Here is a 16,602-nt window from a genome sequence, read left to right on the forward strand (position 1 = left end):
ACTGAAAGACAAAAAAAAAAAAAAGGCGACAGGTCAATCATCCATCAATTCTCTGGGATCAAACCCATGGTCGCTGCACTTCTATAATACAGTTCAGTGCTCTAAAAATCAAGCTGCATCCACACAAACTTACAGGACGTTGCACTAAAAAGAAAGTTTTTGTTTCAGAAAGGCAAAATTTATCTTGATTTCAGCCTATATTGTGAGCTTTGAAATTGTTTTTTTTCCGGAAAAAAAAGTAAGCACTTGACTTTCCTGAACTGGCAGCCTGTAAACATGGCGACTGAATGAAAAGGGATGTATTAAACAGTATTCATTACAAATGTCCAGTTTCTGTCATTATGCAAATTAGCAGAAACAACAAAAAGCCTAGATAAGATAAGGAAAAAAGCAAATGCAAGGCCCCATAAAGTGTTTAAAGTTTGTGTTTGGCTTTAGATTAGATTTGTTTGCTCCTTCTGGGCTTTTTGCAAGGATGCATGGCTTAATGAGAACTGAGGCAACACCAGCTCAGTACTCTGTAATCAAGACAGGCACAAGAATACAAAATACTGCAGAAGCCAGCACAAGATATGCGTCTATTTGAGGTGCGTTGTTAATTTATGCAAGAAATGTGGAAAACAATTGTGAAAATAATTTACAGATAAAGGAGCGTTTCCATCCCATGTGTTCAAGGCGCCGTAATCATAATTTCTGGGGAAATTGGCGCACAATGGAAATGAAAGATTTTTGTCACTGCGGAAGCCACTGTGGATCTTTTTATTAAATGTAATTACTTACAAAACGCTCTAATGAACTTCATGCTATTGATCTGCAGCAGATGCCTTGTTTCGGGAACTGACAGCGTATCACATGCTTTTGAAAGGCAAGATTAGTCTTTATTATTACACATTTTGGTAAATTATTTTACACTCAACCACTGGCGGTTCTAGTTTAAATGGCACCCTGGGTGAACCACCCTGTTACAACCCCCCTTCCCCTTGAAAAATAAACGAGACACTGTGTGGTTGACTTTTTATTACTCCCTTTGGAACACAAGTAATGGTCTCAAACAAACAATTGAGACACCATACAAACAAACTGAAAATGTACTAATATTTCACTACATCTAAACCTTTCTTACCTTTTTTGTTGCAAAGTCATCAATTATATTGTCATATAGCCCATAAAAGTAAACCAAACCCAGGGGTGTTGCTAGAAACAAAGCTCTATTAAGCAAGTAAATCGTAAAGTAAATCCAATAAAGTAAATCAAGTAAATCGTATCTCAGGGTCTACTCATGCTATGCTATCCGAACCATGCCCAGGCATCATTTGACAAGTGTGAGTACTCCAAGCCACAGTTCAGTTGGTCGGCCAGGTTGAAAGAGGTGTGCCAGAGTGCAGTTTGGTTGGGCTTTGGCGTGGTACTCTTGTACTGTGAATGCAAAGTGTGCCTGATCTCGAAACTGAAGACGCGACGTCACTTTCAAGGGACTGTTTCATATGGATTTAACAATCATTCTTACTTTTCAAAGAACACAAACTGTCATAGTTTATTAAAAACGCAAACTCTTTGCATGATGACTTTTATGATAATTTAGAGTGTCAAAAGTTGTGGATCTATTTGGCAAAGTGTTTTACTGTGTGTCACTGCATCCTAAATGACTAAAAATAATACAAAAGCAATGTCCACAGTGCTAAGCGAGAGCACTTGTCTTCCTGTTAAACTGAACGGTCGCAACATTGATGACATAAGCATGTTCAGGTTCAGAAGGCAAAATGCAGTGTGAATGCAGGTCGTTGAGGGAGAGGGGAGGGGGATATTGCCATTCAGCATGGTTCAAGGCAACTGTATCTAGTGTGAGTTTGCCCTCAAAGCTTTTACTGGGGCACAGTTGATTTTCACTGGGGCAAGTGTTTATTATCTTATTTCATAATTATTATTTTTAAAGGTCTAATATTATTTTAAGAGTTAAAATATCAATATCTGGTTAAATAACCCTGATTCAATCTAAAAAAAAAAAAAAAAAAAAAAGCTCTAAATGCAAAGATACTTAAAAATTGGATATTGTCAGGCCTTTATAAAAAATGGTAACATTTTACATTAAAAATTGTAAAAAAAAATGTTTTTAAGAATTACTCAAAAAATACTGCAGTAATGATACTGAAAATTCACATTTGCAATTTTTTATATTTTCAAAAAGAACAATTTGTAATAATGCGTTATGCATTATCATAATTTAATATGTAATACTTTAATATTTCATTATTTTTACTATCATAACTATTCAATAAATAAAAGCCAGCTTGGTGAGCATAAATTATTTCCTTCAAATCCTTAATTTGCTTAAAACAAAACCACAGACACTCATGTGATTACAGAGCTCCTTATGTTTCTTTTCATTTTTCCTTTGAGCTTGTTCATGTTTCTGTGATGAGCTGCATCAGATTTCAGTGCTGTAATCAAGTGAGGCTCAGTGCTTGTGATTCCAGTGTATGGCCGTTACTATTTTGACCAAATTGGGTGGATAATTTGTTCCAGGCACATCTGTGGTTGAGGTTAAGGCGACTGACGCAGATGACCCCACATATGGAAACAGCGCCAGAGTTGTGTACAGCATCCTTGAGGGACAACCATACTTCTCTGTGGAACCAAAAACAGGTACACAACGTTATAAATTGATATTTATTTCTTTGTATATTGTCAGTAGAATATTTAGAATATTTGCTTCATGATTCAGCTTCAAGTCTTTAAAAAAGAAACCCATCACATTCTTTCAATTGTCACTTAAGTAAAGTCTATGATGCGGTAGTGACAGATTCCTGTAATGGAAACAAGAAAACGTCAAGAGACCACTGTTTTGATTCACTCACTTATAAAAACAGAAAAAAAGTTGATAGGACTTGTGATGAAGTTACTGGCACACATTACCACCTGATTACAGGGAATGAAATCCTTAATGTAATCAGCACTCTAGCTGTAACTGAGGTCATTTCCACATATGGACTCAATCAACTGGGTAAATTACAAACCTTGATTAAACTTTTTTCCCCCTCCTTTTTCTTTTAAAGTACATGGCTAATTTTAGAGACGCCACCACAACATGTGCAAGAAAATGAAGCCAGATATAGCAAATAGCAGCTCTTATCGATTGGGATTTATCATAGCTTTTGCTGCACAAAAAGGAAGTGGGTACTATTTAATCACTCTCAAGTGTGCCAAGCAATGATAATTCTAAAACTAACAGTGACTTGGAGTGGAAATTGATTTACAGTCCTGCACGGGCTTCGGTGAATTTGACTTTTCGATGAGAGATCCATTATGATATGGCCTAACAGATCTGGAAAAGGTCCTTGCTATTTAGATTACTAAATGGTAATCCTGTTTTAATTGATGCACATTCCGTCTCCCTATAATGCTGAAGGGAAGTGATCAATAATGTAATCTAGATGCTTTTTTCACAGCCCTTACAGGCAAGTAAGATGTTATCATTACACCCACACTCAGGGAAAAAAAGTGAAATTTTGCGAATCACAGGTGTTTATTACACACCGTGTGCCTTGCATTTATCTACAGTTAAATTGCATTGCGGTGACTTGATCTCTGCTCAGACAGCTGCTGATGCTGAAAAGTTTAACCTCTGTGTGTTAATTTAATAAGGACAAAAACGTCTGCTGAAAAATTCACCTTAACTGACAGAGATGTGGCTTACAGTCTTTCATTGTAAAATAAATAATTAAAAAACTTGCTCCACAGACCAAACCTGGAAAAAGTGCCTAAATAACATACATTTACATTTAAAAAACAACCAAATCAATTAATAAAGCCAACAAAACTGAAGCCCGTTAACCACAAATGTATGTCTTATTTTTTAAATGTAACTGGGATGAAATATGAGAGTTTTGAGGGGTTAAAATGGAGACATTTTTGTCCTGAAGGTCCTGAGTGTACCTTTTTTATTTATCTAATCTAAAAAGGGTTTATGAAAGGTAATGAATGATGAAATACTAACAACAAGAACAAAAAAATCTTCATGCTAAAATGAACAGTTTGCATTAACACAATGACTTGACAAGTGATTTTTGTTGGATTTTGTTGGATTGCATTATGGGTTCTGGATTTTTAGTTTTCAATTTGATTCATTTTTATTTTTATAGCGCTTTTAATGTGTAGATTGTGTCATAGCAGCTTAACCTAGATGTTCTAATAAATTGAAACTGTGTCAGTTCAGTTTTCAGAGTTGAAGTTCAGTTTAGTTCAGTTCAGTGTAGTTTAAATATTATTGAACTTAAAATATGCAGAAACAATCTGAATTTGAATGGTGTTACTTTGAATTATTAACAATTGCAATTTAATAAAACTGAATATTATTTGCTATTTAAATGTTGCTTTAATTTTTATTTCTTGACTTGAATATTGAACATCTGACATTTAAGACACGCTGTAAAAAATTTAAACCAGAAAAAAGAAAAAAAAAATACTTTCGCTTTTTCTTGTTCACTTAACTTTTGAGCTTATCAGCTGCACTGACCTAAAATTATTTGTCAATAATACAAAAAATAAAAAATAAATAAATAAAAAATTAAATAAACAACTACAACAGAAACAAATGTTAACAAAACATTTATTAGATACATAATTAGAAACAAGACAGGAGGCAAAACAACAATAAAGGTAAACAAGACAAGCATCAAAACATGGCAGGACAAACAAGGGCAAATAGTTTGTAATGCTTCACATGTGAAGCATGCCTTCCTGTTTCTGCAATTTTTAGTACCAATTTCCAAAAGAGTTTTTTGTTCACTCAACATCAGACATTTTAGGTTAGTGCAACTGATGTTTTTAAAAGTTGAGGAGATGTCAGTGCCAATGGGTAGTGGTTAGTGCATCGACACATGGCACTCTGGTGAAAATGAGGAATATGTTTTATTTATTTTATTTATTTATTTTTTTTTTGTTCACCCAAACTCAGGCACTCTAGTTCTGCAGACAAAAAAATATTCAGTTGGCACAACTGAAAAAGTTTTGTTACAGAGTAGTTCATCTCTCTAGAAAACGAATTATAGTCTCATGTTAACTCAACTAAATGTTTTTTTTTTTTTTTACTACTGACAAATAATTTTAGGTCAGTGCAGCTGATGTTTTTAAAGTTGAGTAAAGAGAAAAAGCGTAAGGCAGGGGTCTCAAACTCAATTTACCTGGGGGCCGCAGGAGGCGAAGTCTGGGTGAGGCTGGGCCGCGCAAGGAATTTCACAAAAAAAAATGCCTCAAATGTCATTATTAACAGTTTTAATTATTTCTTCTGAACATGAAGTGTCCTGAACATTAATAGAACATTGAGTGAAGATTATGAACAGTTCTTCTGAACATGGCATCTTTTGCCTACTTCTTGCTGCCAGAGACTTGACAGCGCTTCTTCTCACAAATCTGAACCACATTTGGCTTTAGAGCGGAAGCAGTTGAGACCCTCAGTATGGCTTGAAGATGATCATCATTAAGTCTAGACCTGTACTTTGACTTATTGAAGTCCTAGGGAAAAAAGTGGGGGAACTCACTCGAAACTTCCATTCCCTCACCTAAAAAAAGGCGTATATATGTATAAATAAAACACCCCCACCCCACTCCAGTCACATCAGTCTGTACCAGTCTGTATCTACCTATAATATATATTAGATGCAGGGCAGGCACGTGCACACATAGAGCTCAACCTGTGCAGAGCACATGCCCTTTTTAGTCTTGCATAGTAAGTGCCCTTCCAAAATGAACAAAAGTGCCCCCGCGACGCGACACACCCTCGGTCCCGCCCTTCAGTAGGCGCGCGATAACTCCGCTCTTGAGTACGTGCGCGACAACACCGCTCGAGTACGCGCGCGACAACACAGCTGATCAAAACGCGCGCGACAACGCGCATTGAGTGACAAGCGCGCTGTGTACGGATAGAATCAGCGGAGCGGGGATCGCTCTCTCTCCCCGCTCCGCTGATTCTGTCAGAGTACAGCGGTCGGCGCGGGCCACAAAATATTGCACTGAGGGCCGCAAATGGCCCGCGGGCCGCGAGTTTGAGACCCCTGGCGTAAGGAAATAAAGATTTTTTTACTGACAGAATTTTTTAAGTCAGATTTGTATAGACATATTTTCAAACTGGAGAGGAACAAACTTTAGATCACATACAGTATATACAATATGTGTGTGTGTGTGTGTGTATACAATAAAAATTATCAAATAAAATTTATTAAATTATTGCAATTATTATAAAACAATAATATAGAGTACAATTTAAAGATCATGATCTCATAATGCTAACTAAAAAGCATAACCAAAAAACACCTTTGATTCACAAGTTATAGCCAACTCTTAATTAACATACATCATTAACGGTGCATATTTCATTAATTTTAATCAACTGCAGTTATTAAAACCTGATTTCTATGCAGGAATTGTGCGGACAGCTCTGCCCAACATGGACCGAGAAGCACGGGACCAATATCTTCTAGTAATCCAGGCCAAAGACATGGTTGGCCAGATGGGAGGACTCTCAGGAACTACGTCGGTGACGGTCACTCTGACGGACGTTAATGACAACCCTCCCCGCTTTTCACGGAGTATGATTCTACTACCAGCTATAAAGCAGTCGCAGACCCGATCCATCATTAACGCATGCTGTCTCTCCTTTTAAATTGCAAGCAAACTATCTGAGCTGTTTAATGACTCAGGCTGATCTTGTATTATAGAGATCAAGCGCTCTGTGTAGTCGCTGCGTAATTATCAGGTAGATGATCTTCCGAATAGAACTGAACAATCTTCATTTTATAATAGAGGATTTTTTTTTTAAGATCATTGCCAGAGTTCTATTTTTAGCTGTGTGAATCTCTCCCCGCCATCAGGGAGTGTGTGAAGCTTAGACTATCCCCTTGCTTGCTATATCTATAGAGTGGCTTACCTGCTACGGAGCAGAGATACATTATTAGCTCAGACCTGGTGCTAACAGCTGGGTGATAAGAAAGGAAAAAAAGAGAAATAGCATCATCAATAACCCGTGTGTGTTTGCCGGGCCTCTTTTGCAGAATCCTATCAGTTTGCTGTGCCTGAATCCCTGCCTGTGGCGTCGGTGGTGGCCAAGATAAAAGCCTTGGATTCTGACATCGGACCAAATGCTGAGATGGACTACAGAATTATAGAGGGCGACGGCCTTGGGGTGTTCAGGGTCACAACAGACAAAGATACCCAGGAAGGAGTCATAACTCTGCAGAAGGTAGGCCAGAGACAGCCTGAACCTTATATGTACTTTCAGCCTCATTGCTATGACTGCAAATAAGCGAAGGCGATAAATTTTTCATGCCTGCGAAGGGAGCGCGATAAGAAAATGTGGTAGATGTGAAATGCGTGTATCTTCTGATGCTGTCAGAGGTTGATCTAACAACCACTGGGATCATCTCAAATATGAGACAGCTTTGAGGTTTTGACAAAGTTAAAGCACGTACTGTAAGAATTCGATGTTAACAAGTCCTAATGGTTAGTGTACTCTGCTCTTACATCCATAGTTATGAAGCGCTGTTATCGACTGGTCGTGACCCTTATAACAACCTCCAGCCCACCTGCACTTGACCTCTGACATTTCGCTTACAGGCAAAACTATCCATTCTGAATAACAGTGAGATGATTGATTTGATATTTAAAATTTTTATTATAAAATGCATATAGGGGCAGCACGGTGGTGCAGTGGGTAGCAAGATCGCCTCACAGCAAGAAAGTCTCTGGTTTGAACCCCGATTGGGTCAGTTAACATTTTAGTGTGGAGTTTGCATGTTCTCCCCATGTTCGCATGGGTTTCCTCTGGGTTCTCCGGTTTCCCCCACAGTCCAAAGACATGTGGTATAGGTGAATTGGGTAAGCTAAATTGGCCGTAAGGTATGTGTGAAAATGTCAGAATGTATAGGTGTTTCCTGGTGTTGGGTTGCAGCTGGAAGAGCATCAGCTGCGTAAAAGGTATGCTGGATAAGTTGGAGGTCATTCTGCTGTGGCGACCCCTTATTTAATAAAGGGACTAAGTTAAAACAAAAATTAATCAATGCAGGGCCGGAGTGGGACCCCTTTTCAGCCTTGGAGTTTCAAGCCTTAGACCGCCCACTTTAGTTAACGACTGACTATATTTAAATAACATCTTTTTCAATTCAGTGCAAATACAGTAGCCTAAGTGTTGCTTCATAGTGAAGATTTATCTGAACAGTTAATACAATGTAATGTGTAACAGTATCAGAATCTGTTGAATTAGTGCTCATATTTATCCAAACTTTGAAATGAAAAATAAAAATCAAATAAATACAAATATGATGTATGTCAATAAAATATATTGAACTTTCTCTAATGACACTATCATGACTTTTTTGATGAAATAGTTGCTTTATAACTTCAAGTATTTTTTTTTTAATTTTAGAACATTAAAGGGTACTTCTCCAACACTATTCTTAAACATAACAATGTCCTTTTCTGCAACATCTGAATATATATTGTGTGCAAAATTGTTCATCCATGTGCTTAATATCCTTAAACACAAATAAAGAATAAAAATAGAATTGCACAGTTATCTGCCAGACTTTTTTAACCACAATATCATTTTCTAGTGATGGCTCCATCTTTTTATCCCTTTTTTTAGCTTTTTAATCAAGTCAGATTTATTAATAAAGTGAATCATCTGATTTCATTTATTGTTTCAGGAAATTTTTCAATGAGGAAGTGTAATATTCATTAATAACACTTATTTGAATTCTTATATGCCCTCAATGACAATCCTACCTGCCCATTGGTGTGTTAGGCTCATAACTGGTGCTTGGTAACATTACGGGGCCTGCTCATGGGGCTGCGAGAAAATAAATAAAAAGAGTGGAGTTGTGGTAAAAAAAAAAAAAAAAAAAAATGAATACATGAGTGAGGCGTGAGGCTATGGTAAAATAAATAAATAAATAAATAAATAAATAAATAAATAAATAAATAAATAAATAAAAAGTGTAACACCTGTGTATAGGCAGCTACGTACAAGGACACCGGCCCTTGCGCCAAAAAAAAAAAAACGGATTTCTCCCGGTCCTTCCAATTAGCCAATCCAGGCCTGCATAAATGAATGAAAATGGATAGGAAGCTTCTTGAATTAAATCTACGAGTTGCAATATGTTTGATCCTTTTTTTACTGGACAAACAGACCTCCGGCAGTCAGGAGCCATGACCAGACCACACAAATTGTCACCCTGACTACTGGTGTCCCCCAGGGCCATGTCCTCAGCTTTCTATTGTTTTCACTGTTGATTCTGAGCCTGGTTGCCAGGCACCCCGGCAACCATATCATCAACTTTAGAGATGACATCGCAGTGCTAAGGCTCATCAACAACAATGATGTGATGGCATGCAGAGAGGAGATGAGAGACCAAGAAAAATGTTGCGGAGTCAACAACTATCTCTTAATGTCAACAAGACAAAAGAGATAATTGTTGACTTCAGGAAATTCAACAGTGTTTGGAAACTGTTTTTCCTCTCGCTGGAAGCCCCTACAGTGCAGGCTGCTCAGCGTGTTACTTCCCCCAAGCAGTGTCTAAAGAAAGTCAGAAACAGCGTGAAGGACAATGCTTTGGCCTTCAGCTTTTTTTTCTGCCCTGCTTCCTTCTGGGAGAAGCCTCAGGAGCAAACATTCCTGATCCACCAGACCCAAGAACACTTTCTTCCCAAAGGCAATCATGCTCCTCAAATACTTTGACCCACCTTACACCTTTCCGACTCCCTTGCTTGTTTACCATATGTTATAAAGGAAGAAACTCTGATTTGCAGGGATTTTTTGTACCCATTCCTTGAATAGGAAGGACATTTATATTCATTTCGGTGTTATTTTTGGTCTCAAGTTTAAATTCTGACCCAGCTCCAGTGTTTCTTTTTTTACCATCATAGTGTCAATGTGTTTTTACTCAAGCATATCTTGCCAACATGTTCTTCAACCTGTATTACCATGTAGGTCAGTCACTGCTGAAACCCATAGCAGTGTTAACTAAGATAAGTAACCCTACTGAGAGTAAGACAAAATGAATTATCAATACAAAATATGACATTTCAGTATAGAACACCAAAATATCTAGAAAAAGTAGGGTAATATGTAGTTGTGCAAAAGATCAGAAAAGAGTGGATTGAAGTATGGGATATGCAATGTTCAAGGGCTGGGGGAGGGGGTTAGAAGGAGTCTTTACTTTGTGTTTATAGTAGCTAGGGGTGGGAGTAGAGGAGGTAGAGCTGGGAGGGAGTTGAGTCTTTTTTCCTGCAAGCATATATTTCCCGCAAGTGAGAATTAACAGAACATATAAAATGTTCACAGTAGTTCCTTTTTATAGATTTTTTTTTTTCTTCTGGAGAAACTATTATTTTTGGACTGGATTGATTTGACTTAATTGATCATATAGATTATGTAGTAGTATCAATATTAGTAGATGTAAATGTATTAATTTTGATTAGTGACAGAACTATTCCCTGTTATCCAAAGACTTTTCTAAATAACCTAACTTGCCTAGTTAACCAGATTAACTTAAAGGTGCAGTATGTAAGTTTGACACCAAGTAGTTGAACTAGACATTGCTCTCCTCGTTTAAAACACATGCAAGCGCAGGTTTCCAGATCGACAACACCAACAGGCGAGAGCCTTACTATTGAGCCTAAAGGCTGATTTTAGTCATGTTTTAAATAAAAGCAGTGGCAATAGAAGGAACATTTTCCATATTAAAAGGAGATTTTGTCCTAATCAACACCTGGAATTTACATTTTAGAAATAGCTTCTATTTCATGCAGCTGAAACATTGTAAGGTAAATTTCTGTAATTTAACATTCGTTATTTTTAGGTAAATTTCTGTAATTGAATGTCTGTTTTTCTGCGGTAAATTTCTGTAATTTGACAGCCGTTATTTTACGTAAAATTTCTGCAATATAATGTCTGCTATTTTACCGTAAATTTCTGTAATTTAACATCTGTTATTCTAAGGTAAGATTTTGTAGTTTAATGTCCGATATTCTATGGTAAATTTCTGTAAATTGACAGTCATTATTTTAAGGTAAGTTTTTGTAATTTAATGTCCGCTAATCTCCAGTAAATTTCTGTAATTTAGCATCCGTTATTCTAAGGTAAATTTCTGTAATTTAATGTCCGTTATTCTTTGGTAAATTTCTGTGATTTGACAGCCGTTATTTTACAGTAAATTTCTGTAATTTAATGTCTGCTGTTCTACGGTAAATTTCTGTAATTTAATGTCCATTATTCTAAGGTAAATTTCTGTAATTTATATTCTGTTAATCTACAGTAAATTTCTGTAATTTGACAGCCGTTATTTTACTGTAAATTTCTGTAATTTAATGTCTGCTATTCTACTGTACATTTCTGTAATTTAACATTTGTTATTCTAAGGTAAAATTTTGTAATTTAATGTCCGATATTCTACGGTAAATTTCTGTAAATTGACAGTTATTATTTTAAGGTAAGTTTTTGTAATTAAATGTCCGCTATTCTACAGTAAATTTCTGTAATTTAACGTCCGTTATTCTAAGGTAAATTTCTGTAATTTAATGTCCGTTATTCTTTGGTAAATTTCTGTGATTTGACAGCCGTTATTTTACAGTAAATTTCTGTAATTTAATGTCTGCTGTTCTACGGTAAATTTCTGTAATTTAATGTCCATTATTCTAAGGTAAATTTCTGTAATTTATATTCTGTTAATCTACAGTAAATTTCTGTAATTTGACAGCCGTTATTTTACTGTAAATTTCTGTAATTTAATGTCTGCTATTCTACTGTACATTTCTGTAATTTAACATTTGTTATTCTAAGGTAAAATTTTGTAATTTAATGTCCGATATTCTACGGTAAATTTCTGTAAATTGACAGTTATTATTTTAAGGTAAGTTTTTGTAATTAAATGTCCGCTATTCTACAGTAAATTTCTGTAATTTAACGTCCGTTATTCTAAGGTAAATTTCTGTAATTTAATGTCCGATATTCTTCGGTAAATTTCTGTAATTTGACAGCTGTTGTTTTACAGTAAATTTCTGTAATTTAATGTCTGCTATTCTACAGTAAATTTCTGAAATTTGACAGCCGTTATTTTATGTTTTTTTCCGTTATTCTTAGGTAAATTACTGCAATTTATATTTCTTTAATCTATGGTAAATGTCTGCAATTTAATGTCCCCTATTCTAAGGTACATTTCTGTAATTCAACAGCCATTATTTTGCGTTTTATTTCTGGCACCCTATCGTAAAATGACAGATTTTGTTTTTACAGTGTAGTCATAAATAAATATGTGTGAATATGTTTGTGCACATCAGACTTTTGCATCTTTTTGAACTATATGGATTTTTTTTTAACACTTTCGCTTTGGTTTTATCCCTTGACATTCAAACAGAAAACTGAGATTAAAATATTTATATCAAAGGTTTTGCATAACATATACAATTTCAACCAATGCAATCTCTCAGCAAACCTGTATGTTGTAAATACTGTGTAGTGTTAAGTATTTTCACTATGGTTTCCAGGGAAACGATATGTACTGTAGGATATACCTGCCAGTAAACTGCCTCTGACTTCTCATTTTAAAGCCACAGTTAAACGCTCACAAGTGCTGGATCTGGCTTTGTCTCACCCTCAGGGAAGTTATGTATTGTCAGTGATATGAAGGAGGCTCGGAAGGTAGTTTTCAATGCACTGCATATTACAGCAGACAGCGGTGATAAATTACTATATGAGAAAGTATTCCACAAGACATTTTCAGCATCATGTATCTCTGTCTTAAAATCAATGTACAGCTTTGACACTGTTCTTTTCTATCCTGTCAATCGATAGCAATACTTCAATGAAATATGAGAGTTAAAAGAAGAGAATCAAAGTGTTTTTGGATGCATTATATACGCACGCGCATCACGCGATTCGATTTCAAACTGTGTTTCAGAGTTACCACATATTCTCTGCCCTTATTTGTAAGTTCAAAACGATTTCTTCATTCCTTTTTCTCATCTCTCTCTCCCTCCTTTTGTGCTTTTTACCTCAGAATCTTGACTTTGAAACAAAGTCAAGCTACACTCTCAAAATTGAGGCATCCAACAGGAACATAGACCCACGGTTCTTGTCTCAAGGACCGTTCAGCGATACGGCAATGGTGAGACTGACTGTGGAGAATGTAGATGAGCCTCCTGTCTTCTCCTCTCCGCTCAGTAAAATGGTCGTCTCTGAAGCTGCTAAAGTGGGAACGATGATAGGAACCGTCTCTGCTATGGACCCAGACACCACCAACAGCCCCATTAGGTAGGCCATGACCTAATGGAATCACTTTACACCGTAGCGATAATGTTTTTATGAAGGCTAGATTACATCTCGAGAAAGACTACAGCAGTTTTTAATTAAAGCTTTAAACCTTAATAAAAATATAAGACCTGGTTTTTGTGTTGAGATAATATCACTATAGTCTTTAGCTGGATTGCATTTTCCTTTTGTGCTCTAATATGTCTACGGATAGAGATCTTATCCCACTTATTTGTGCAAAATGAATTCTAAAGTTGGGGACTTGTTATTTAATAAGTCTCTTTTTGCTCACCAGGGATACATTTATTTGATCAGAAATGTCTTTAATTTTACTTCTGATTATATTATATTATATTATATTATATTATATTATATTATATTATATTATATTATATTATATTATATTATATTATATTATATTATATTATATAATATTATATTATATTATATTATATTTTTTCACTAGAAAATTAGAATAAAAATTCATTATTATTAATTAACATGTCATTTAAATAAAAAGTGTAACGCTTTATTGTGTATAAGTGTCCTTATTACACAAGTTCCATTTATTTATTATTGTATTTATTCATGTATTTATACATGTAGTTAATTAATATTACTCAGTAGTTAAATGAAGATACTAGATTAAATTTACAATAAATTACTGTGAGGTAGTTCATAATAAGAATAATTCTGTAAAGATTTCTAAATATCACAAAAAAAAGTGCCTGTACCAAAATACATGTGTGTTAGTTTTTATGTTGAATAAATTAAAGAGTATTGGAATTCCTATAACTAACGTGCAGAAGATATAGCCTTTTTTACAGTAATTTGCTGTAATCATGATCCCTGCCTTAATTTCACAATAAAAGTCTGAAAACAAAAAAATTCACAGTAAAATCCTTTAAAGTAATACTAATGTAATTTACTGTGAAAAAATTTCAGTAACGATGTGCAATTCTGGGATTCTTTTACAGTGTAGTTACATCATAACAAGGACACTTAAAATAAAGTATAACCCAAAAATAAATCACATTTTCCACATGCAAATAAAGGAAATGTTTTTGCACTGTGTCTTTAGCACAGCTACATGTACGCATTTAACTGGGTCAAATGCTATCTGATTTCACTGATATCGCATAACCACACATTTTTGTAAAAGATAACACATATGCACATCATTAGTGCTGTTATTATTGCATGAAATGACTGCATTTGTTTATGTGGGAGTGGATGCAAATGCTGACTGTAAATGAGTTGTGAGGCTCAGGTGTTTTGTGCTGGAAGACAAATGCTCATAATTAAGTAGTTCTGTGCCTATGAGCCGCAGAAAATAATGATCGCTGTTGGGGCTGTGGCTTTAGGTCATATCTATAGAATTCATTTAAAAGTCAAAGCCTGAAATTCATTAAAACTTTTTTTTTTAGGTATTCAATCGACAGAAATACAGACTTGGAGAGGTTTTTCAACATCGAGTCAACAACAGGAGTCATCAGCACTGCAAAGCCATTAGACAGAGAAGCAAACGCCGTTCATAACATCACCATCTTGGCTATTGAAAGCAGTGAGTGACCTCCGATTAGTTTGTGTGCAATTATGGAGCTAATTTATATGGTTGCTGTTATAGTTTGAAGGTCTTATGAAATTTTGTGAAGGTCACACTGAGAGTAATTATCTATCTTGGCTGAAACAATGAATGAAACACAAAATATGAAGCTGGCCTGATTTATGTTTATGGTCTCTGAACAAGGTCTGGGTATTATGGAAATTGACACTGCTTGATGTGAACTTGATAATGGAGCCATTCAGACAGCCACTTTTATTGAAAGATACTTCTCAGATTGCTTTACTTTCTTTTCTTTTCTTTTTTTTTTACAGCAGCTGTGTTTAATTTTTTCTTAAGTTAAATTCTATTTGGATAAAATCCTTCATAAAATTGGAGCCTTTAATTTCCCAATGAATATCATTATCCCAAGGCCGCTTGACGGTTAGCCCTGCTCTGGAGTGATCAATATTTAAATCCAATGGTTTCGAAACCTTTTTTAGGTCAGCACCCCCATCCATTATCCAGTAACTTCACACACATTAAAAAGATACATGTCAATCTTGAATCATAGTTTTGATTAATACTCTGTTAATTAATTAATTAACAGAGTAATAATAATAATAATAATAATAATAATAATAATAATAATAATAATAATAATAATAATAATAATAATTAATACAATTATTTATTTTATATTGTTATTTTATTTTATTAATTTATTTTATTTTGTAATTTTGTTTCATTATTCATTGTATTTTTTTGTTTCATTATTTTATTTTATTTTATTTTATTTTATTTTGTTATTTTATTTTGATATGTTAGGGTATTTTATTTTGTTTTAGTATTTAATTTAATTTAATGTTTTTATTATTATTTATTTTATTTTATCTTTTATTTTATTTTATTTTGTTATTTTGTTTTATTATTTTATTTCATTATTTATTTCATTATTCTTTTATTGTTTTATTTTATTGTATTTAAATATATGCAGGAAGTACAAATTTGGCATTCAAATCAAGCAAACAAGCAAACAAGAAGCATTGTTATTGTTAACATCACCATCATCATCATCATCATCATATTATTATTATTATTATTATTAGTAGTAGTAGTAGTAGTAGTAGTAGTAGTAGTAGTCGTTGTTGTTGTTGTTGTTGCTGTTGGTGGTGGTGGTGGTATTCCAGTAATCCAAAGGAAAAAGACTAAAATATTTGTGTTTAATATTATCATGGTTTGCTCCTGAATGCTAGATGAGCTCACAGAAAGTTTGGCAGCCACTGTAAATAAGTGCTGAAGTGAGTCATTGCTAGAAACAATAGACCATCTCATATAATCACATTGTTATAAACAGACAGTGACAATACCACATAAAATATATACATTCTTAAGAAAGGCTATTAAAACTGGGTCCTGTGTGCATATGATTGTCTTGCTGTATGGCAGATATAGTTTAAGCGTTTAGAGTGTGCGAATGCGAGTGCTCTCGCCAGGTTGGAAACAGATGCTGCACCGCTGAGGTGACCGCTGTCCATTGGCACCTCCAGAAAGCGTGTAGTTTGATGGAGTCCCGTCCTGATTGTAGCCGATGGCCAGAACCGCAGCTTCCTCTCCCACCCAACTTCTGATGCTGATTTTCACCGTGACCTTCACTCAAGTGCATCTGTTTTCACAGATCCCCCGCAGTCCTCGCACAGACAGCCATAACCATATTGACTTGAGTGATGGAGGGGAATAATATCCATCATGTGGCTACATT

At 35.0% G+C, this 16,602-nt stretch overlaps 1 protein-coding gene across 3 annotated transcripts in view; it reads left to right on the forward strand.

Moving 5' to 3' along the window:
- cdh7a (cadherin 7a) overlaps positions 1–16,602 on the forward strand; it is a 95,722-nt gene that overhangs the window by 42,191 nt on the left and 36,929 nt on the right. For all 3 annotated transcript variants that reach the window (XM_005163402.5, XM_073920012.1, NM_001077448.2), the window contains 5 exons: positions 2,524–2,643; positions 6,417–6,584; positions 7,047–7,234; positions 13,047–13,300; positions 14,725–14,861. In XM_005163402.5, coding sequence (XP_005163459.1) covers positions 2,524–2,643; positions 6,417–6,584; positions 7,047–7,234; positions 13,047–13,300; positions 14,725–14,861 — 867 coding nt within the window. The remainder of the gene's footprint in view (positions 1–2,523; positions 2,644–6,416; positions 6,585–7,046; positions 7,235–13,046; positions 13,301–14,724; positions 14,862–16,602) is intronic.

Source organism: Danio rerio, chromosome 2, assembly GCF_049306965.1.
Source record: "Danio rerio strain Tuebingen ecotype United States chromosome 2, GRCz12tu, whole genome shotgun sequence".
Taxonomy (NCBI): Eukaryota; Metazoa; Chordata; class Actinopteri; order Cypriniformes; family Danionidae; genus Danio; species Danio rerio.